General features: G+C 36.3%; 1 protein-coding gene across 7 annotated transcripts in view; it reads left to right on the top strand.

Annotated features, from left to right (window-relative positions):
• The window catches only part of STXBP6 (syntaxin binding protein 6), a 135,045-nt gene that overhangs the window by 56,620 nt on the left and 54,882 nt on the right, over nt 1–23,543 (top strand). The window contains exon 3 of one of the 7 annotated variants that reach the window (XM_068946364.1): nt 10,855–10,923. The exons of 5 other annotated variants lie outside the window; for them this stretch is intronic. In XM_068946364.1, coding sequence (XP_068802465.1) covers nt 10,878–10,923 — 46 coding nt within the window. In that variant the 5' untranslated portion in view covers nt 10,855–10,877. Of the gene's footprint in view, nt 1–10,854; nt 10,924–15,025; nt 15,092–23,543 lie in introns of those variants that run through there. One more of the 7 variants, XM_068946366.1, reaches the window with a different exon arrangement.

The raw sequence follows: 23,543 nt of genomic DNA, 5'->3' as shown, positions 1-23,543 counted from the left end.
TGTAGTAACCATGCACGTAAGACCTGCATTAGTAGAAGCATCTTCTTATCTCTAGCTTTGGTGGGAACCATTCTCATTGTATCATGATAGTTAAAATTGGCAGATTTGTCTTAGGCAGTTTACCTAGTTTTTGTGATGCTGGAGAGTGGCATTTGCAGCCCTGTGACTCACTGTATCACAAGTTGTTGAACCTGAGTAATACTGAATTAAAAAAAAATTTAGGTTGTTCCCTCTTCAATATTGTCACACCAACTTCTAAAGAAAACTAGAATTCTTCTCTACCTGCACATTAATTGGTATACGCAGACATCACCTTAACACCTTATCCTTCTGTAGTATCCGAAAGTGACTGTAGGAATGAAATCATGCAAGTTTTTATCATACTTCAGCTCTTTGAAGTCTGTACTATCAAATGATTTTTTCAGTACAGACCAGCACATAGGAAATATTTTTGAAAAAGGATGCCTGAGCCAATTAGGATATTGCTTAAAGCATCTCTGTCATTGGGTACATTTTTATTGTTGTCTTGTAAAAGAAACAGATGAATAATGCATTCCTGGCCTTTGAATATTTTCTGTTTGTGACTTTTATCTATAAATAATCTTGTTAAAGTGAATTAAATAGGAAAATTACAATCAGGACTGATCTTACGCTGTGATGTGCCTGTATCAGTAATTCATCCAAACTGCTACCATAGGAGCTCAGATCAAGTACCACATAATAAAATTAACATAGGTAAGGAATCTTGAACTAATTCTGTCCAATTCTCCCCCATCAGTGTAAAATCTGAGTATCTGGAATGGTAGAGAAGCTGTAGTGATAAAATAAGGTCGTGGTCTCAGATATGCATATATGTATGTGTATATAATAATTGTTCTGGATATAACAATTGTTCTGTATTTATGGCAGGTAACATTTTCCCTACAGCCTAATTCCGTTAAGATTTTTATGTAACTTGGTTTTCATAATCTGATTATGCATATCCTAACAAGACGGAAGAACAGCATATGAAGGGTGGGGAAGCCGAGGGAATATAAACTATGCAAAGTTTTCTTGGCCTTGCATCAAGGAAGAACTACCCATTTGTCCAAGTTAAAACAGTCTCTAATTTAGCTGGCCCTGCTTCATAGGAAAAGTCTGCCACACCCTTTCAGCTGCTCTTTTGTTAGAGCTCAGCAGTACCTAATCCTTTTCTGCAGTCTCGGGGAGCGATGGAGTTATAACTGTACTGGAACTCAAATTCTCTAACGTTGGTGCTTTGAAGAAAAGTTCATTTATGTGAAATCTAAGCTTCATTTTCCTTTATAACAGTTTAAGCAGCTGCCTGGATCTTTGAATGGTCCTTCTAAAATACAGCTGAACTCCATATAAGCAGCTTCTCTTTGAGATGACTGCTGTGAAACTTGTATTTTGTAAATATGGTCAAATCCATAAAATCTTCCTATACTTTACAGGCATCCAGTTAAATATATGTCAGGGCAGCGTCTTAAGACAAATGCAAATTGTGCTATTTTAAATAGAAGCCTGAGTCTTTTGATTTTTGATCTACTTACAGGTTGCACCACAGAAATTTTATTCTCTTCTCTGTGGATACGTTTAGCCTAACAAAGTTAGTGAAGAGGAGTACAATGTTTGGTTGATGTGAGATACCATTGTAACAATGTAGAGCATCTGCACCGCGCTTTAAAGTTCCATAAGCAGTTTTATTCCCTAAATCTAGATGGCTGTTATAAAATAGTTTTAATAATCTGGTTGTCCTGCTGTATTGTCCTCTCAGATTTCTTCAGAAGACAGTCTAAGGTGGAAGGGAAGGGAAGGGTGCAACATAAGCTTTTTGCTGGGTGAAGTAACTACTAAATGCCTTTTGCAGACAGTGTGACATCAGACCCTGCTGTGTTCATTTTCTTTAACTCTCTGCCTCTTGTCACTCTGTGTGGAGCAGTATAGTAATACTAAGAGCTGTTTTCTGTGAGTAGATCAATGGCTTGGAGGAAGCCAAGCTGTTAAATCAAGAGAGTATTCTCTTACCAGACGGTTCAATTTCAAAGCATTTAAACAAAAGTATACTTTCTCTGAGTGAGATTGGAAATACAGTCTATTGAAAACTTACACAAAAGCTTTCAACCTGCAGTCGCTGTGTGTGTTCATCTGCAATAATGGCAGATTCCTGAAGAAATCCTGACAGCACAAGTGCCCAGGATCATCTAAAATTAATTGTCCCAAATACTATCTGATACATTTTTGACAACTGAAATTTGTTAAAACCTCTTAAAAGTGAAACAGCAAGGACTTGATAAAGGTTTTCTGCAAGTTCTGGAATAATTATGTTTTATTTTTATATTCAAATATCACCGTTTCTTTTACGAATAGCTTATATAAACATAGCATACAAATACACACAAGCCGTCCTTCGGCTGTACCATCTGCCCGAGGGAATGCTGTTTGGTTGCCCAGTGTTTGTTGTATAGAGTAGAGTAGTTGGTAGGACAATAGCAAAAATCAATCTTTAACTAAAGAGAACATAGAATTGGGAAGGCTAGCAGGGAGGCTTTGAAGCTCAACCAGGAATTGAAAAAGGGATGTCTTACGTCATGGTATTTGAAAGATTCTAGACTAATGTGATGGATCACTGTATTCATTGAATGATAGAGCCACTAAGTATTATTGTCTTACTCAATTGGACTCTGAAAAGTGATGCTAAATTTTTTTGTAAATTTACAGCACATTGTGGTAATAAAAAAAATACTTTTCCAAATAGCCCTCTGAAATACAGCTAAAATGCAAAATAAGTTTGCCTTTAGATGTGCCAAGTTACTGAAGTAAGTATTGTTCTGTGTGCATAGCAGGTGATTGAAAACTGATATATTTATTGTTTTGTACAAGGATGATGTTTGTTAATTTTCTAGCTAGAAGCTAATGTAGCCTAATAAACCATTTAGGGTGCTAATGACAAATAGCTGCTTGTCTTGGGGAGAGAAGGCCAGGGAGGGGGAGAGCAGTAAGTAGAAAGGAAAAAATCAGTATGTGTAACTACGCAAACCAGTAGACCTACATGATTTTATTGAATCTAAGTGTATATGTCTCCAAAGCAGCGTATTGTTGCCCTTTCAAAAGGGAGCTTTTTCAGTTCGTACTGAGATAAAGCGAGGACTAATGCCCTGTATCATTAACCTTCAGTGATAGTGGGTTTTTTTGGCATCCAGCTGATCAGAAATAACAGCTTTCCCATAATCCCTTCTGAATCTGAAGGCAGAAGCAAACGGCTCTAGTTCAGCAGTTCTAATCATTTTTGATGTGTAGATAAGTATCCCAGTTTTTTTCAGACAGATGATACACTCCCATGTGGTCAGGTTAAGCATAATGACAATATACTGGTCTTCTCTGTTGCCTGATTTCTTATAACTAATGCACAGAATTCTATGGGGAAAACCACTGCCCAAGTATGGAGCGCAGGATTTAGTAAGTCTAGCATAGGGAAGACTTCTTCATTCTTTGACCACATGGATTTCCTTGTTACCTTTGTCGTCTTTTCCTTTGCCTTTTCTTCTCTTAGGACAGCCAGCCACCAGAGCTAGGCAAGGAAGGGGAAGGTAATGCCCCATGTGACTAGTAAGGAGGGAATATGTTTCAGAGACCAGTTCTTTATCTCTGATAGGTATTTCTTCCAATCATGAACTAAAATTAAATTAATATAGTTGTACTTAAGAATGTTTTTAATACATATATGTTTCAGTTAGGATTAGAAGACGAGGTGACGCTTTTGAACTGCAGTACTTTGATATCATCACTTATTTTTCTCTGCAACCGAAGGTTAATTTGAACCATAATTTAATTATTGAAGTAATTTTATTTGAAGCATAATTTGGCTGGCTTTGTTTTCTGTTTTTTAACAGAAATGCTATCTCCATGTTTCCCCAGAGTTTCTCGCTGGGATTCCACAGGGTTCTGTTAGTTGTCAGTTCTTCTTAAGGTTGTTTTCATGCTCCTGGCTGAGAGTGAATACATGCCTATAGGAGAAGCAGCAGGTAAAGGACAAGCAACGTACCCAAATGTTAAATAGTTGCACACTGAGGTATTTTTTTAAGCATTGTAGATTGCAGTATATTGAAAGTCTCCAATGAACTGAAATATCATGAATGAAAATATGAATCTGTCTTGGGTGTTTTTGAAAATATCAACCGAATTTAAATTGTGCTTTATGCTACAAAAATGGAAGGAAATTTAAGGAGGATATTATTAACTAGAGAAATCAAACCTTAAAGCTCTAAAAACAAATGTCTAATTCTATTTGAGTTTTTTGGGGGTTTTTTTGTTGTTGTTTCTAATAGCAGCTGATTAACCAAATGATTATCTTTCTTCCAAAAAAAATATAGATTTCATTAAAGGTTCTAATTACCTTTTAAATGTGACAAAAACTGTCATTTTTTTAGTTCATATTTCAATATTTATGTTATACTAATTAAGTTTTGCATCCAAAAATTAGTATGCAGTGAGACTCTTGTGTCATTCAGGCAATCTGGTAGAATTATTCAGAGTAACAATCTAAACAGTAAAATTATTGTCAAGGACTATAGTAGCCATTTATTTAGATAACTACTCATTTAGATAGCACAGTCTTATACAGGCTTGAGTAGTCAAAGGTGTGCCACTGCTTTGAATCACTTTGAATTCAAAATTGAAAGAAGTGGAGAAAGTCTCATAATTTAAAAAAAAGAAAAAGAAAAAAGAGGGCAAGTTTTACAGAAATCCCGTGACAGCTAGGGGAAAAAAGTCTGAGTCACTGAAAAGGTACTGTACTGACTGAGAACTGGATTTCTGTGTTTTGGACATGGTTTTGTGTTAGTAAATTTTTGCATAACTTCTGCGGTCTCATGGGTAAAGACCATTCAAAGATTAAAAACAGAGAAGCTTAGAACTGTTGTCAGCAGTGTCATTTGACAATTTCTGTGGTTATTCCCTCTCTCTCTCTATTCAAGTATCTTTTTCTTCAAAAATGAGGTAATATGGGTAGTGGAGAACTTGTCAGAAAGCTGAATTTAGGATCAGTAATAAACATTTTTGCCAAGTACAGTCTTTGAGCTGCTTCACTGAAGGATCATGTTCTGAGTGAGAACGCTGTGTTGAGTTCAAGTTCATGATGGACATCTTTCCCCATGTGGGACTGAGCCTGAATTAGTTAGTATGTCTGTCTGGAAAATGAGAAAATAGTGCAACTTTATTCTTTAATCTGAGACAAGGGGAAAAGGAATAAGAAGGGGAAAAGGAATGCTCCTTCACACACTGGGTGTGCTTAAGATAATTAATAGCATATCATAGTATTGCAGGTGTATTTACACATGACGGTTAGTCTAGGTGAATGCAGTGTAAGTTAAAATACTAGCAGGATGCCTCTGTTAGCAAGAGAATGAACTTTCTTAATTTTTTTTTTCTCTTTTTCTCAAGAACATTTTTGTACAGTAAAAGTACTGCCACCATTTATTACAGGCTTGGGACAAGAGGTTAACGTGAAATGTGGTTCTTCAGGAACTGAATCAGCAGAATATTGACTCTCAGGTATGCATGTTGTACAGTAACACAGTGTTACTCATAGCAAGTTTTCAGTTGCCTGAAATACGGTTTTCTTTTCAAACCTTGTGTTTCATTTGAGAGGGGTGCTTCAACATTCATCACTGAGTTAGGAGACTAGAGTCTGCCTCCGCTATTAATATGCTTTTAATAAATTCTGCATCAGCGTTCACTCTAAGAACAGAAAAAGTATACATGTGCCCTTATCTAGCTTTTTTTCCTTTTAAAGCAGGAAGGAAAGGAGGGATGTTTGCAAGGTGGTAGCGCTTTTTAATTTTCTTTTAACTTCTTTCATTCAGTTTCTCTTTTCCCTGGCAGTGTTTCTTTTCTTTCTTGCTATTGCTTGTCAGGCATATGTGAAGCATGGATAATGTGTTAAGTATTGGGGTTTTCTTTTCAAAAGGTACTTTCAAAATTTACCCAATTTCTCTTTACAAATAGCTGGCAATGAGAACACAGCTGCTGGTATTGAAATGGAATGGCGTAGGGCAGGTTTTGCTGGGTGAGGAAGGAGGGTGAAGGAAAGAAAAAGCTACTCTCCTTCCAAGTATATCATGTTATTTCTAGCTTCCTTACCAGTAATTTGGAATGTATCAAAACAGCTTTCTCCACAGAAGTGCTTAACTACATTACCTACTCCTGAGGGGAGAAATTGATTTCAGAAACCCTTTGAAGATAGGTTAAATTGGCTCTGACATTTCTGAGAATAAAAGCAGGCCTTCATTTCTTATCAAGCTTCTATCAGCCCATTTATTAGAAAGGTCATTGGAAGGCTCGCTACCTTAGCAGGCTTGAAGAGCAGATGGATGATCAGTACAGGCCTGGCTGTATGAAAATGAAATATATAAAAACTTAGATCTGTTTAGGAAGAGAAGATGAAATGATGTGACTTGAGCTTAACCGTTATGCTCAAAAAGAAGAATTACTTGTATTTTGTGCTTTTCTACAGCTCTAACTTTCGTGTTGTAAGCAGTTAGCCTTAACTGTGGTTGTAGACTGTTTCAGCTCAGCCTTGATTGCTTGATGAATAGTTTATTTCTGAAGGACTGTTCTCACCTCTTTGCTCACTGTGCACCCTTTAAATGTTATTCATCCTTTCCGTTTGCCTTTTTCTCATCTTAAAACCTACCTGGCTTCAAAAGCCACTGATCACTTACTTAGGGGAATGAATTTGATCTCTTGATGTCTTTTCCACTTTTTGCAGTTCTAAAATACCTGAAAAGGCTGGTAAAAATGCTTGAAATGACCTTGTTTTCTGTAAGTAGCTCCTATAAAGATTCTTGCAGTCAGCTTCTTTTAGTGTTTGTTCACAGACAACTTTAGCAAGGCTTCTCTTTATTTTTTCAGCTTTCAAATTGCACCTTTTAGTGCAATTAGTTAATTGAATTCTTTCTGCTAACATTTATATTTCCTGTTTTTAAGCAGTCCCCTCTTGTGGCTTTTCCATCTTACAGCCACGCTCTTTAATTCTCAGTGCCTCTTGTCTGCTCTACTGGTCTATGGAGAAATGTTTATTTTACTTTGTTTTTCTCTTTCCTGTTGTTTCTAGACTCTTGCTACAGCTGTAAACCAAAGCTTCTCTATATTATTTCTATAAAAATTTTAATATCCTATCACTTGGCTTCATTCCCTGCTCAGGAGGAGTCATGCATGCTATTTCGTATTTTCCCATGCATTCTTCTTTGGCTTCAGTCCAAAAGGATGCTTGCAGTTCTCTGTTGGGTTTTGTGAACTCTATGCTCTTATAGCAAGTGTCTAAGGTATGACTGAAAGGTACTGGTTAGTTATGTGCAGTATTTGATTAAAGAAGTCCTAGCACTTGTGCGTGAGCTCTCTACAGGAAGGTTACAGAGCAGAAGGGTAGAGAAATCTGCATCTGAAAAATGCATTTGGTTTAGGCTATAGAACCCTATTTGAAAACCCTTTATTTGGAAAAAGAAGTGCATGAAGCAGTAAAAAAAAAAGGAGTGTTAGAGAAGCCTGTAGACTATTTTGGGTTTGGTTTTTTGTTTTTTTTTTTTTTTTAAACTGTGGATGAATGGTCATTAGGACACATCTTTGGGGGCAGAACGTTGGAAATGGTTGTGTAGCATTCTCTTAAAGGTTTGGGATCCACCTGTCAAACTTTCGATGCAGGTAATTCTGCTCTGACTTCCTCTTCACCTATTAAAGCATTTCCCTCCAGCAATTTTAAGAAGGCTTTTGTTGGTTCTGCTGTTGTTCATGTTTTCATTCTCTTTTGCATTTTAATCATAACAGAAGAAGAATTCACAATTTCTCCCCCCGTCTTTTTTTACATACTGCTCTGCATAAATACTTCTATTTATATAAATATGTGTGTACTATATATATGTGAAATATATGCTCTGTATGCATAATATAGATATGAAATGATAGCATATCAACTATATGTTGAGATTTCAGTGAACAACATAGAGATGACTCATCCATCTTCATATATTTTAAGATTGGCTTTAATCCTAGTTCTTCTATTTGTGTTACAGATTGTCTTACAGTGTTTTTCAAAAGATTGCAGATAGAAATTGTGTGTAATGTGGTGGCTTAATTTTTTTTCATAAAATGCTTTATCTCTGATAGAGTGACATGTTAATAACACAGTTTGTCAAACATCTGTGAGTACATAGAAAATAAAATAAAAGAAATGTAAATTATTTAGGACTTGAAAGTGCTGCTTAAGAAGGCAAAGATAATTTCTCTTAAATTTTAACAGGAATGCATCAATTTGAGAGCTGATTAAAATTATGTAAAATTATTTTTCCTAAGTATATAAATGGTTTTTAAATGATGGGTTTTGTTTTGTTTTCAGCGGAGTACAATTGCAAATACTGCAAGAATTAGATGGAACTGATACTCGATAAATTCTGGAAATTTAATATAATAGATGCACATGCAACGTTGTCAAGTTATATATCTTGACTATATGCTTTATCTGTCAAAGCAATCAGACTCAGCGCTCACATAGAATTTCCTAGAATAAGAATAAATTGACTGACACATCCTTTATTTTAAGATGTTATTTTCACCAAGCCAGTAGTTTCATCAGCTTGTTATCAATATTCTTGAAACAAAGGCAGTTATCACCAAGTTGCTAAGTGACTATAATCTTAAAGATAAGGGGTGTACAGCCCACTTGTAATGTTACTAGTATAAAACTCAGGATTTTTGTCTAACTTTTCGAGTTTATTCTGTTGACAAATACTGATATGGATGAAACTTGTATGGAAATTCATGTTACGTTACTAGGAAATAAGTACTGAAAGATATTCTAACTGAATGCTTGAATCGTAACATGGCCCACTCGGCAGGACATACTGCTTCCTTACTACCCACAGAGGTTGACTTCCTATCTGAAATAGGAAGGCTTATTAGGATTTCAAGAATTATACTGAATTATATGGAAGTGCTTGCCTTTTTTTTTTTTAATTTTTTTTAGCAAATGGAAGCGTTATATTTGTTATGGTACAGGATAATTAGGTACAGATTCGCAGAGAGCTCATGAAACTATCAGTCCCATCCGATTAGTTGTGCAGTGTGGTGTGTAACTTCAATCGTGAGAGAGGTGCAGCTGTGTAACGTCTCTGCTCACATCCACTGTGCCGTCAGATCTTTAAGTGCAGTATCACCAACCACAAAAGAGTGAGGTTCAGAACCTCTGGGTTACGTTGCCACAGTCTGGATATTTTAGCTAATGGTATTCATGGTGATTTTATTGAAACCGAATCAGAAGGAGCAGACAGACTAAAATACCCCACAAAGACGTGATCACCGTGACTGGTGATGGCTGCAGAATGTCCCAAATGAGGTTAAGCAAGGCAGCAAGATGCTCTTTCTGGATATTTCAAATATTGTGAGGGTCTGCCGGGTTTTCTTCACTGCTGTAATATGAAGAGAACAAATGATGAAAAGAATGAGTTAGCTTGCAGTCCATTTGGTATAGACCATAATGAATTGAACTAGCAGACTAGCAGATAAAAAAAAGAAAAAAAGAGAGAGGGATGGATTTACTAATATTTATGTAAACATGCAAACACTGTCATGGTAGATGTAGAATCTGGAAGGAGTCATAATATTTGAGCAATAAAAAAGTGATTGCTATGGACATGCCTAAGAAAAAGGATATCTTTTGTAAGCGAATGCCTTTTGATATAATGTATATAATCTCTTTACCCCTGAGCACCTTTGAGGTTGTTTCATTGTTCTGAAATGCAGGGAATTTTCTAAAATGACTGACTCTTTCCCCTGATCTTTCATGTTGCACTAATAGTCCTTGATGTACAGCTGATAACAGTATCAATGACTTCTGAAGAATTTCATGTTGTTTTCTTCTGCCTTCAGAGTGTTAGTTGTTTGAAGATGCACTTTCCAAGGAATTTGGTGAGGTGTCAGGATGCATAACCCATGCAAAGAGGAGGGGAGAAAGGAAAAGGAGTCATAGTTAGAATCTGCAGCCACTGCATCCTGCTGATGGTACAGCTAATCTGTAAAATTAGATGAACATTAATACCATGTCCAGTTCCATTAAGTCTTATTTTATATCTAATATATAGTGTCTGGCTTTGTTCAGGACGATACTGAAATTATTGCAGAGCAAGTTAGGTGTCTATTGCGTCCAGCCTTATGTTGGATTATTTTAGAACTTGCATCTTATTCTTCCACAAAAGTGCTAATAGGGATAATTGTAAGCTTTTTTCTTTTTGTGGTAGGGGGGTGGTATTTTTTGTGGTGTTTTTAAGATAATGCGGTTGTATTTATTATCCTGGGAAACTCTGACCTCTCACTCATGCAAATGTTTTGATACACTGCAGGAGAACTGAAGCTTAAGTTTTTCCCAGCAGTAATTCCTAGGCCTAAGAACTGGGCTACTGCTTTGCCCAAATATTTGAGTAATCAGTATATTCTGAAATACTGTCTGGAAAATATTTCTTTAAAGACTGAAGGTTTGTTATCCTTTAAGGTCAAAGACAGTATCCTGCTATTCTGATTCCTGTTTGACAAGAATTTCAGAACAGTTTACTTTGTCGTACATTGTATATAAACATTGAAATAATAAGAAAAAAATACCAACCCAAGCCCTAAATCCTGTTATTTGGAACCTCCATCTGAGACAACAATATTTTTTCTGTGATCCTGTAACGTTAAATCGTTCCTCAGGAAGATTAGTTATGTAATCACTAACCTCGGTCCACAGATTCACGTTGTTTGTCATAATGCAGTAATAAAATTTAATGATTTCCTAGTTAAGCCTTGCTGTATTTCTTAACTCTACAGGGTCATCTACGTGATAATCTTCCATGGCAGAATTCTCATCTGTACTGTATATACATGGGATCTCTGCAGGTAGTATTTGTGCGAGCTTTCAAGATGCAACTACTTCCCATGCGATTGAATCCTTTTCATTACATATTTCTTATACATGGATAAATATAAATAAGTAAAATAACAATGATAAGAGAACTTACTGAAGTCTGGGGCTATACAGCTATAAGTTGTATAGTCAGTCTAAGCTTTTCTCTCTAAAATACAGCAGTTTTTGTTTAGGTATAGCTTAGCAATTTTGTCAGTGTCAAAGACCATTAAAAATCCAAAGAAACTGTCAGAAGCTGAGGAGGTTGTTCTCAACTGTTTTCATAGTAGGATTGTTCCAAGGCTAGTAGGCTTGTAACAAAAGAAAAATAGCATTATGAGCTTGAAATACTATTAACACTGCAAATCAGTAATATATCATATGACTTGATAAGTTGCACGAAATGTAAATACTGAAACAACAAAGGCTGCCTCAATTGTTTTGAAAATATTGGCAAGCATAATAAGGAAGGAAATTAATAATGTACATACCTTGTGGAAGCGTAAATGCTACTACTGTAGTTCATGTTGCATGAATACTTGCATGTTGTGTGTGTGCACATTGTAGTATACTATGTTCAGTCTTTAATTACACCACCATTAATAATTTCTCAAGAATCCGCTGTGAATCTGCTGTGTGATTTCTAAAGTTAAACTTTGAGGAGTTTCCTAGAATGGTAGACTGGATTAGTAGAAAGCTGGGATCCCAATTAATGTTACATACAGCTAGTATGCTGTATTGGCAAAAGAAAGCCCTCTGAGATTAACGTTAATGTGAGGGTAGAGGTAGGTACAGTAAGATTTTGTTCAAATATGCTGCAATACAAAAAACTACATACCTTTTAGTACTGGGTCGTAGATTTCATTATATCTTCACGAAAAATCTACTAAACAAAAGAGCTACCCACTGCCAATCCCTGCCTTTAATACCATACATTTTCTAATCTCTCAAGATATGATCCTTTCTGAGAACGCTCCGCAGAAAAATTGGTCTTCACTGTGTGTCTAGTAGGCTAAGAAATTCCAGGAACTTTAAGTAGAAATTGAGTTGGTTGATTTTTCTCCGAGAGCTACAAAAAGAAAAATAACTAATTATCAGACAAGTATCAGTTTGCCTCCACTCCAAGTGCTTGAACAAGCTGATATCGTTCTAGGCCTGTGGGCTTTTGAATTCACGTTTATTTACTCTACCAAGAGAATATGTGCAACTCTGATAGCTCTTTATCTTCCTCAGTGGAGGAGTGCTGAAGTGCAGTTTTGTGGCAGCGAGAAGGACTCCAGGCAATCTTAAGCAGAATTCCTGTATTTCTACATGGATTTTTCAAACATGCACATCTGTTGCAATTTCAGAAGTACAGTAAATGGATATGCAAAAGCAGTGCATGCATCGTCCAAGTGTTCCCAGGATCTTGGGATGTTCAGTCTTGTACTCTCACCATAGCGACAAGTTCTGTGGGGAAACCTCATGCAAATGTTCAAAGTCTTCAGGTTATGTTTTGGGAAGATTTCCAGGTGGAAAGAGAGGGTGTATCTTAGGAAGTCTGAACAAAAGCTAGATCTGTTTCTTAGGTCTGTTGTATTTTTAGCTTTCTGGAGATTAACTTTATTTAAAAAAAAAAAAAAGTTGAAATAAAAGCTTTGTTTGGTAATCTTAAAAATATCTGTCCTGCAATAGATGAAAGACACTTATGTAGAAAGTTTTAAAAGGTTGTTATACTCGTTTATTAAAATTTGGGGGCCAAGTGTAAGTCAAGCTGCATTACTGTGCTTTAATTTGACTTTCTGGATTAGAATGTTTTTGTCTTGACTTTCCCCATACATGCAATCAAATACATCTACAGGATACTTTTTCTTCATATGTAAGGTAACAGTCCACAGTATCCTAAGGAATTTTATAAAACCATATTTTTCCGTTCCCATCTGAACAAGAATATCCCTAACAGCGGCCCAGAGAACTTGCCGCAGCATTGATATCACTACATTCTGAGGTATTGACGCTTCTGTGAGCTGGAACAATATGGATGAGTTTAATATATGCAGTGTTGCTCACTGTTGCTCGTGGCTGGTTGTTCTCACTGTGCCTATACTTATATCTGGATGTACAGAAATGGGGTTTCACATTAAGAGAAATCAGCCTGTTCATAAGGCTTTAGTGATATATTTAATTTTAGCATTGTTATAACAGTTCTAACTGCCAGCCCTGATGGGGAAGGGGGTGCTTCAATGCTTTATAGACAGTGCTTTTGCTCAGGGGAGAAACTTCTGGCTAACCCAATAGTAAAAGGCAAGTTAGATATTCCTGCTGAACAGGAATCATTCTAGTTCTCGTTTTCGTGACAGCACATAGTTGTTTTAATGGTGGGTAAATTAGAAAGTAGGCAGGTTCTTAAGGCAGTAATGATTATTTAGCGCTTGCATGTATAAACATGAAGAAATTGAATTCCCATAGGAAATGTGCTTGACTATTTACTGAAATATAGTTCTCTTTTTTGTTGTTCTCATATTTTAAGGTGTCATAATTTCAGATGTCATCAAATAAAGAGCTTAAGTTAATCAGACACTGTAGGATAAAGTTCAAGTCCTATTTAACACCTCAAAAAAAAAAAAAAGGAAATGCTATTCAAGAAGCCATTTTAACCTAGCAAGTGGGGTCTGTTTCCTTCGTGTAAGTCAATTATTGGTATCTAACTATTGACAGTTTCATAGGTTCTTTTTCAGGCTGTGACGTTTTTCTTTTTTCAGACTTTGATTGTTTTCTTTTTTTTTTTTTAAACTCTTCTTTCCTGAAATAGATTGAACTAAACATTGAATCAATAGGAAGGGCATAGCTTGAACTAGGATTTATAGAACATAAGATCCTGAAGCGCGATTTTAATCCTTCTTGTGTAACCGCTCCTGCAGCACAAGTCACAGAATACTGCCAAGCAGCTTGAGGTTGAGTTGGTGTTTAGTCAGCTCTGTTATCCAGTGTAACGTGGGTCTGTGACAGCCCATATCATGCAAGATGAGGAATTAGCTCAGTAATATATTGGAGGCTACGTCAGAGTGCGAAGAGCAGATCTCTGACAGAAACCTATGAAGCAAGTCCTTGAACATAAGTCTTCATCCTTAACTTTTTGGTGTCAGCCTAGGCAGTTGCCATTCTCTTCCCTCTGTGCTGGCAGTGCAGTTTATTCAGCCATACAGTCTTTGAGGTCAGGAACTGATTCAGCTGAAGAATATTCTTACTTTCCCGTATTTTTTTTTGGCCTGCAGAGTTCCCAGTTTGATTCTTTCTGTGGCTGCAAAACCCCAGTATGGGACACAGTAGAAGTGGAGGCAGTGGGAGAAGATAGCTGCCAGCAGAGCCTAGTTTAAGCCATGCTGTCACCAAGCTTCTAACCACAGTCTGTGCTGACCCTGCACTGCGGCTCTTAATGTTTGCACGGAGCCTGAACAAACTGATTCCATGCGTTTGTGCAAACTCTATGCAAGCTAAGTAAGATCTAGTCAAGACTTGATAAACAAGTTACACATTTTTATGTTAGTTTTAATAAATATATAAATTATCAAAAGAAAGATAGAAAAGCACAATGAGGCTGAGGTATTATATAAGCAGTTTTCCTAAACAGCAGCTATTGCTGTTACCTTAACATTTACCTCAAATGTGCTTTCTTCAAAGACAGGAACAGTAGTTTACAAAGACTTTCTCCTAAGGAATTAGCTATATATACATGCACGTTCAGAGGAAGCCAAGGGGCACAGCTGCCCTTTAAGTGAGGAAAATGTTAGCAAGCTGCTCAGCATTCTCAGCCATACTACAAACCAAATAAGTATTCCCACTTGGTCAGAGACACAAGCCTCTCAAAGACCGCTGTGTGTGCCTTGTTCTGAGGAAGATGCCTGTCACGTAGGCATCAAATTTATGTGAAAGGTATGGTTTATTTGCTTATAATATTGCTCTTTATTTGCCACTGATTTAAGACTTACCAAGTATCGCCACTGTTTGGTAGATGATATCAAATCTTTATTTTTAAATTTATTGCAATTATTTATTTATTTATACTGCAACTTTTGCTTAAACAGTATACCTATATCTTCATTTTTTCCAGGAGAAATGTTGTTCCTGATTGGCAATATCCAGTGAGTCAGGAGAGATCATATAGCATTATTAGTTTTCCTGGTAGGTTACATTACTTGTATCTTAGCATGACATTCAAAATGAAAGACCTGCTTATTTCCAGAACAAAAATATTGCATCAGATAACATCCCCCTTCCTAGGGTGTGTATGTGAGCATGGTGCTAATATGTGTGTGTTCTGTAAGCATGAACGAAAGCTGTGTAGCTTGAAGGTCTGTATTACTGCACAGAGAGCCTTCCTGCTGCAAGATAGCAGACTGAAATTTATAGCTGTTATATTTGGACAATTTGACAAATAGCAGGATGGAAAAGTTTCTGCCCTTTTTTAGATCACTTATTAAGTGCCTAATATGTGTGGGTGATGTAGCTGTAAAACATCGCTTGGCTGATGATGCATTTCAGCTCTGCTTTGGAGAAACTGATGTGGTTCAGTTATTTCCTTTAACATAATCTAGTTCCAGTTACTTTCTTCTGATCTTGCTGTCACTGTATAATACCTGTTATTCTAGGAATAGAGCAGTCTAACTCAGCACACATAAAGATGACAGAATCAGAGTTCCCTTTAAGATATGATTAAAAACAGTAAGTTTTTTACTATTCCTGTGATAGTGTCCAGTGATTCTTGAGCATTTGTGAACTATTGGGATGCTTCTTTAACCCATCTGTTCATCAGTACCATAGTTGCTGTTTTTATCTTTCACTCTGATTTCGACTCTAAAGAGTGAGAAATCAAGATAAAATCCTTTCAGGTGGAGTACTTTTGGCTGCTCAACTCCCTTTTCCTGTAATCTTAGTTCTTACATCTTTTCAGTCCTTATGCCTTTGCTTTCTTCTCCTGAAACTTGTAGTTGAGCTATAGCTATTCAGTTTCTTCTGGATCATATCAAACTTTTTGTCTTGGGAATCTCTGCACTTGTACTGTATTCAGTGAATTTCTGACAAGGCTAAATTGACTCCTGAAAAACCTTTGAAGGGCAGGCTTGTTACCATCAGTTTCTGTACCGCCATGTTAATAGGAATGCGTTCCTGCCCTTCTCGCAGTGCTGAAGAAGTAAGTGCTTGAATAGCTGTCCCTATACAGTATAAGCTTTCAAGGGTAGTGCTGCTTCCTTTAGCATATTCTTCACAGATGTGATGGAAATAGGTCTGTGGAGCCTCTGGAAGTGCAGTGCAGATGTGTCCGCTTAAGAGCGGTTGGTCCAGTGGCTAATAATCATTTTTAGGCTGATAAGTAATCTCGTGGACTTAAGATTCTCGTTTACTGAAGAGCAAACCATTTAAATGTTTTCTGGAGTTGGGAAAAGGACAGAGGGCATCAGTGACTGTCCCTCACCAGTGCGCAATGACGTTATTTTTCAGCAAATGTTGTGAACAGCTGTCACAGTAGTTGGGCAAGTCTGGCTATACATACTAATTACTGTATCCGTTTTTGTCAGATGCTTTGATGTCTCATTTATTGTTTCCTGAACAGAGACTAAATTCTGAGGGGAAAGTTGTGGTTTCCTGAAAAGCCAGTGACGGAGAAAAAACGTTAGGCAAGGCAAGACTCGGTTAAGAAGATGAAGTGCAATTTTTTAATATGTAATTTTAATATTAGCTCTGATTTATTAGACTTTTTTTCAAAAGTGCTGTGCTAACATTCATGTGAAAAGATGGGAGGGGAATTAAACCCCTTTCAGTAAGAGGTTTTGTTGCTTGACCTTTTATTTAGTTACTTATTTCAAAGGGATCCAGAGTTTCTTTGGTTTTATTAAAGCATCTTACCCAGCAGCAGAATGTTTTTTCTGAGCAAACATAAGCTGAAAGCTATGATGCTTTCTAACAGATGACTAACTATGAATAATTACTAGATGGGAAAGGCAATGGAAATGGACCCCTGTGAAACAAAAATAAAAGGTTTTTCATTAAGACAATTAGCATGAAGAAATTTTTTTTTTCCTTCCCCGGAAGGTGTGATGTATCTAACTGCTACTTCTACTATGTGCTTAAACCAATAAATGCTGGTAAATTTTTAAAACTTGTATTTCAAGGATATTTTCATGATTTTTTTTTCCCCTTCAAATCTCAATCTGAATTGGCATAAATATTGTAAGTCTTTTATTACTACTTTTCTCCTTTCCTTCTTTGTTTTTCACATAGACTTGGGGTAAAGGGTTTTCAACTTAGTTTTAACAGGAGGGAGGGTCAGACTTTCAGGAGTTACTGTAGCTGTTGACAATATGCTACTATTAGAAACTCTTTAAAGTCGTGATAATGAATCTTTATGGTGTGTAGCAAAACTCATGGCTTTTTTTTTTTCTGTGAAGCTAAAAACTGAACTAAATGCTCAGAGAACTGTAAGTACCCAAGTATCTTAACTTAGATTTCAGACACTCTTTCTGCATTTCAGGTCTGTTTCCAGCTCACAACACTGTTCTGAAATTTAAGTTCATTTGCTCAACAAGGCTTTAAAGATAAATTTTATTACATAAAATAAAGGTGCATAGAATAAGGTAAGTGTTTGCAGAGACTGAGAGATTGATCTGTGAAAATATTTTTTGCTGTGCTGTTTCTGTAGAAAAATACAGTGATTTTTCTATGTAATGGAAATTCTATAGAAACATTTGTCTCACCTTTATTAAATTCCTTTGTCATGAAAAATACTGTATCTACCCTTTCTAGAAGTGAAGCATATTGAAGCCCACTGCACTTTTTTAGTGGGTGGAGGAGGACAGAGATATGAATGTACCGTGTTTGACTTGTCTTGAATTACCTCCGTCTCTGCAAAATGTATGCTCATCTGAAGGAAACAGAGCACTTAAGTGATTCATTGTTCAGAGCCTTGTATTAGAAAGCCAACAACAAATTGTAACCTATGGTAATAAAACAGGTCTTGATACAGTGATGAGTCTTTCCAGGTTGAGCAAATCAAAGCAATTATGTGTTATTGAAGCAGCACAGAGTTTGAGACTGTATAGCTGATACTTTACTCAATTTAAATGGAAAAAAAAAATAGCCTTAGGCTAAGCATATAACACTGTGGCTTGGAACTATTTTCTTCCTGAAACATCAGCCAAAGACAGAAAGCTCTCATACAGTTAGCTGTTGATGGCTGACTGCAAAGTGGTGTAGAAGGGGACCATTAAAGAAAAATAGATTGTGCCAAAACTGCTCGTCTTGTTCTTCCTCTTATCTTAAGAAGGTTATCATGTTATTGTGGCAGGGCTCTGATGGGAAGTATTACAAGTCTGACCTCTGCAGACACTAGTGGCACGTAGTAGAAATGTGCAGTTCAGTTAAGTATTGAGAAGCAGCGGTGTGTGGGTCTAGTCCTGCATCTCCTAGTTCCGTTTCCTGAAATTGGACATATCTGAGCCCAGTAAAATGAATAGCCTCTAATTCAGGATGAAAGAGAAAACCGAGAGAAAGAGACTCTTTCGTTTGCTTAAACCAGTATACTTGAGACTTGTATTGTCTAGTTGACATGTCTTTCAGATGATGAGGAAGGAAGGTTTTTATTTTAAGTAATTGGACAAGAAAATCAGCTGGTGCAGTGATCGCATTAGTATTTTTGTTAAATGCTCTAATTCTGCACTTTGGGGGAGTTCAAATATATAATACCATGTTTGTTGTCGTCAGCCATTACTGCAGAGCGCCCCAATCTCAGTTAAATTGTCGAATCCTACAAAAAAGAATTTTTGTCAACAGAGTAATGTATTTGCAGATTGGCAAATGCTTGTACTATACTTGCAGAGATACTGCCCTGTACCCTAGTGTTCCTGTAGTCTGCATAAAGATTAAAGGATTGATTTTTTCAGAAGAGCATGTAACCACAGTATACATGGATGGAATATTTCTGCAGATGAAGTGATGTGATCACAAAATGCATTGGAATTATCAGTGGATAGAGAAATAGGTATCAAATGTGCTTTCACTAGAGCACTGTTTTGAAAGCGTACAAGTAGTACGGAGAAAACTTTATGAAACTAATTATTTGGAAAGGTCTTTTCTTCTATTAGAATATAACTACTGGCAGTGAAGATATATGCGGCTCCTCGATCTGTCAACATGCCCGTGTAATTCAGTATGGGCAAAAGCAACTATATGATTCTAAATAGAGCTTATATGTTGTTAAAAAGAGAAATTAATCTTCTTTCAAGGTATATAGGGAACACCTTAGGCCAAAGGTATATATTTGTGAACATAAACAACAGCACCAAGAGATCAGAAACTGTGACTTGAGTTGGTTACTTTCAAAGCACGCTGTCTCTGCAAGTTGTCCTGTACACTCCCTGATGATATCAAAACAGATGTTTCTATGCCAGCTTCTTTTCCACTGCTAATAGCATGCGGGATTGATGGAAAGATCTAAGGTGTCACTATTTTGTCTGCAGCTTAGCTTAAGTATCAGTACCTACTTCAGCAGTGTGGCTTTCTTGGCCTTAGTTTTCTATAGCAGAGAGAAGCTGTGTTGAGGTGTACCAACAGAAAAGTCAATCTGTGCTGAATTCTGTGATGTTACAGCTGTTTAGCTACCAGTGCGTAAACAAGGTAATTCAAAAACATCGTGGTATATGTTTTACTTTGCGGTCATTGCTGTGACAGCAGGGTAGAATAATTCTTAAATCATTATTCATGCTTTTAGGTTTCAGGATTGATATTGGCTTTACCGGGGTTATAGATGTTGGTGACTTAAACCAAGAGAGGGGTTTTCAACTTAAACCAGTAAATCCTCTAACTAACCACAGAAACACATTGCTTTTGTTTTTTATTTGTTGTTCAGGTTTTTGGCCTTTCTGATATTTTAGTTGTTACGCAGATGATCAGGCATATGTTTTGTCCCTAGCTCCGTAGCTACTGGAAATAAGGGTTTAATGTGTATTTAAGTCTTTCAGCAAGCTATAAAAGGGTTTTATTTAACATAGAATTACTGTGTAATGAAACTGAAAAAAATACGGAGTTATAAATGCCACTACTATAGTTCAAGTTCAGGACCCCTCTGTTGCCTTCACATCTTTACTAATATATTTCAATGTAGTTTCAAGCCCTTGAGAAACACCCTGATGCATTTAAACTAAGCAAATTACAGTAAGGAGAGTAGATAGATTTTCTTCTTTGCTACACTGTTTAACCTGTTTATGCCAAGAGTATTTATGGACGGTTCTAACAGGGTAGTTACAGGATAGCCTTCACAGACCAGATGGCAAATAAGCCAGCACTTCTGTTGATTTTTTTACTCTAACTCTGCAGTACGGAGAAGCTATTAGCCACAAATTTACAAGCAGTAAGGCTTGGAATAATAGAATATTTTACTACTGTGTATTAGAGTACATGACCGAAGTAAATCAAGAAATGTTCTGCCATGCATGCATTACCTGTCAGATTAGAATCAGATTAGACATAGGAGTTTTCCTTTCAGAGTGGGAATTGTCTGTCTTGGGGGTATGTAAAGCAGAGAACAACAACAGCAACAACAAAAAGTCATAATTAAGCTAAAATGTTTAATAAGTCAAATACTAAAGTGTATGTAGTTTGCATAGTAATAAATTTCACACAAGAAAAATATGAGTTGGATAAATAAATTTTGAAATTGTAGTTGTTAGTCCCAGTGTTTGGAAATTTTCTGGTTTCTTGATATGAAGTTAAATATAAATGGAGGGGGATGGGAAATTTGGTAGAAATCTTTTTTTATTTGTTTGTTATTATTTATTTAATCCCTTCTTTTTAAAGTGTGTGCACTAATTAAAGAATAGTCGTCATGCTAAAAGTGATTTTGTGAGATAAAATTAAGAATATGGAATTTATTTGATCAGTAGCAAATGCTTGGCAGCAAGATGTCATTTATTTGTGTAATAGACTTATTTCTGTCTAATAGATACATAAATTATGTGTATGATTTCAGTCCATTCAAGTTTTCACATTGCACTTATATAAACATGATGAACAGTTTCACTGTGGTTTGCAGTTCAGCAAGCTCACTGAACATTAATGTTGGCCCTGCTTTGAGCAGCAGGTTGACTGGATGACCTTGAGAAGTCTGTTTCAATGTTCATTCTGTGATGCTAAACTGTATAAATGATAGCAGGTGGCAGTGGAGGAACTCCAAATGTTTAGACAGAGTAATTCCAGTGTATGATGAAATTACAAATGTTTTGAAAGTCTTATAATTTTTTTTTAATCTTCTGATTTGGAAACAAAATTTGGATGCTATGTACAACAAGAGTTTCTCTAAAGCTTCATAATTGAATCTGAACAAGCAGAAACTTTTCTGGAAGAAGAGGAAAACACTCTGTCTAGTTTGAATGTTATTATAAACATTCTGGAGCTTCTTAAGGCAGTCACTGATAACAGTGGAAGCCAGAATTTCACCATTTGTTTCTGAAGATGGGGTTTGGAGATTTCTCTTAGTCCTGAATTAACTTTATTTTTAAAAAAGAGTAGTACCTTGCATGAGAACTAGAACATTGGTAGATGTAAAACATCTAGTGACAGAGGGAAGCTACTGTAAAGATAAAAGTAAAATCATGTTATCCATGCTCCAAAAAGTAATATGGCTCAGTTATAAGCTGTTTGATTATCCTTTTCAAAGTTCAGCACTGAAGTGTGGCAAGATTGTAACAATTTCATGCTGTGAGGCAATTTAATCTACCTGGGAAGGTTAGGATTAATCTCCTTTATGAGGAAATTCTACAAAAAGTCTTACTGGTTAAAGTTGATATTTGAAGCTTACTTTTCAATGGTGGCCTGCTTGTATTCTTTCCGTAACTATTGGTGGGATATGATTTTATCTGGCATGTTTCTGACTCTACCTTAGTGTAGATGGACCTACCATAGCTAAGTGTTGCAACAGGTGTATGAAACTGTACACAATTTAAATGATCCTTTTCCTCACGTGACTGTTGCGGTGAGTGTGCTGAGCCATGTTGCTGGATTGCTGTGCATGCAAGAAGTAGTCTCATTTATTGAACTTCTGTTTTAATGAAGCCTAGATAGTTATTTTGAGCTGGGCTTGTTTGATTCTTCCAGGGCCTTACTGTGTATTTTCCATATCAAACGTGCTCCTAGGATGATTCTCCTAACCTATATAGTGCGATACAGGTTACCGAAGCTGTTACCTCAAATGCAATAGGAAGGATTGAATAGAAATTGGTATTTAATGTCATGAGACAAGAAAGCTGCACAGATTCCAGTTTTGCAGGCTCTGCATCAGTTTAGAAGTGGTTATACTTATAGATCATAATTTCAAATATATGCTTTCAGAGATCCTTCTGGAATTTGTTGCGTTTTGTCAGATCTTAACAACCTCACCAGTTGCCAAATTTGCCTGATGGTATGCTGGTCAGCCCCTCATTTGTTACCATAGAGAAGCTATAATTCAGTCAGAAGAATTAAGTACAGGGATGCATAATGAGCAGTTCATCCTTTCTAAAATAGATCCCTCTAATTGCACTGTGCAATGAATATATTGTGACATCAGTAGGAACAAATCTGCCAGGCATTACAACATTACAGTACTGGTTCTCTTTACAGAAAGCGAAGTGTCTGAAAATAATGAGGTGTCTAATGGAATACAAATTGCTTTTTTGCAGCATTTTTTTCATATCTAGATTTTTGTTGACTTTTTTCCAATTAAAATAATCCTATCATAGTTCTCCTGCATTGGGGAGGTATTTGTCTTCCAGATACTGTCTTAGCTTAGGTCTCTTTTGCGTTATTGTAGCATTGTATTTTTCCTCTCCTGAAATGTGACTCCGTGTATAGCAGAGTGTAAAGGTCGTAACTCCTTTTTAGTTTATTTTCAGTAGGACTAGTGCCCTCTCTACAACCACTGACCAACGCAGCAGATCTTGAGACCACTCACAGCTCATACCAGCAGTCGCAGCATGCCTCCCAGTTAAGGGAGGCCTACCCGGTGACACAAATTTGAGCTATGGTGTCCTATTTATATTAAAATTTCTAGATAGACAGACTGGAGAATGGGGAAACTATTTTAAAAATTTGATGAATTCTTAGTTTTCAATCTATACTTCAGCTGTCCGTTTTCTTCTATTTTTTCTGCTTATAAAATATTCAAACTGTTGCATTTCTTTGCTTTAAAAAAATCTTTAGTTTTAACCTTTAAAGGTTAATGCAATCGGGATATGAGAAACAATTATTTTTTCTTCTATCTGGTTTTAATTTGGTTATAAATATAAATGTATAATTCTTACACACAAATTGCGAAAGAAAATAATCATTTTTCCTTCCCCTCAAAGACTGATATTAGTGTATTCTGTCTGGGAAGACTGTATTGATATTGCTTTAAAAAAATAGTCTTTTCTCTGTATGATATTCCTTTATTGTATTCTTTGTATACTGCCAATTCACTTATACGTTTAATGGCTATTTTCAAGTAGGAAATTGATCCAATTCGGTCAAGGAAAACACACATGTGACAAAGTTTTTCAGTCAAATAATTTTTAGTTATCAACTTGGACAGGTGAAAATCCTATTGTTCAGACAGTAAAAATCTGAA

The sequence above is a fragment of the Struthio camelus genome, chromosome 5 (assembly GCF_040807025.1).
Source record: "Struthio camelus isolate bStrCam1 chromosome 5, bStrCam1.hap1, whole genome shotgun sequence".
In the NCBI taxonomy this organism is placed as follows: domain Eukaryota; kingdom Metazoa; phylum Chordata; class Aves; order Struthioniformes; family Struthionidae; genus Struthio; species Struthio camelus.
This window is presented reverse-complemented; position numbering and strand designations above follow the sequence as displayed.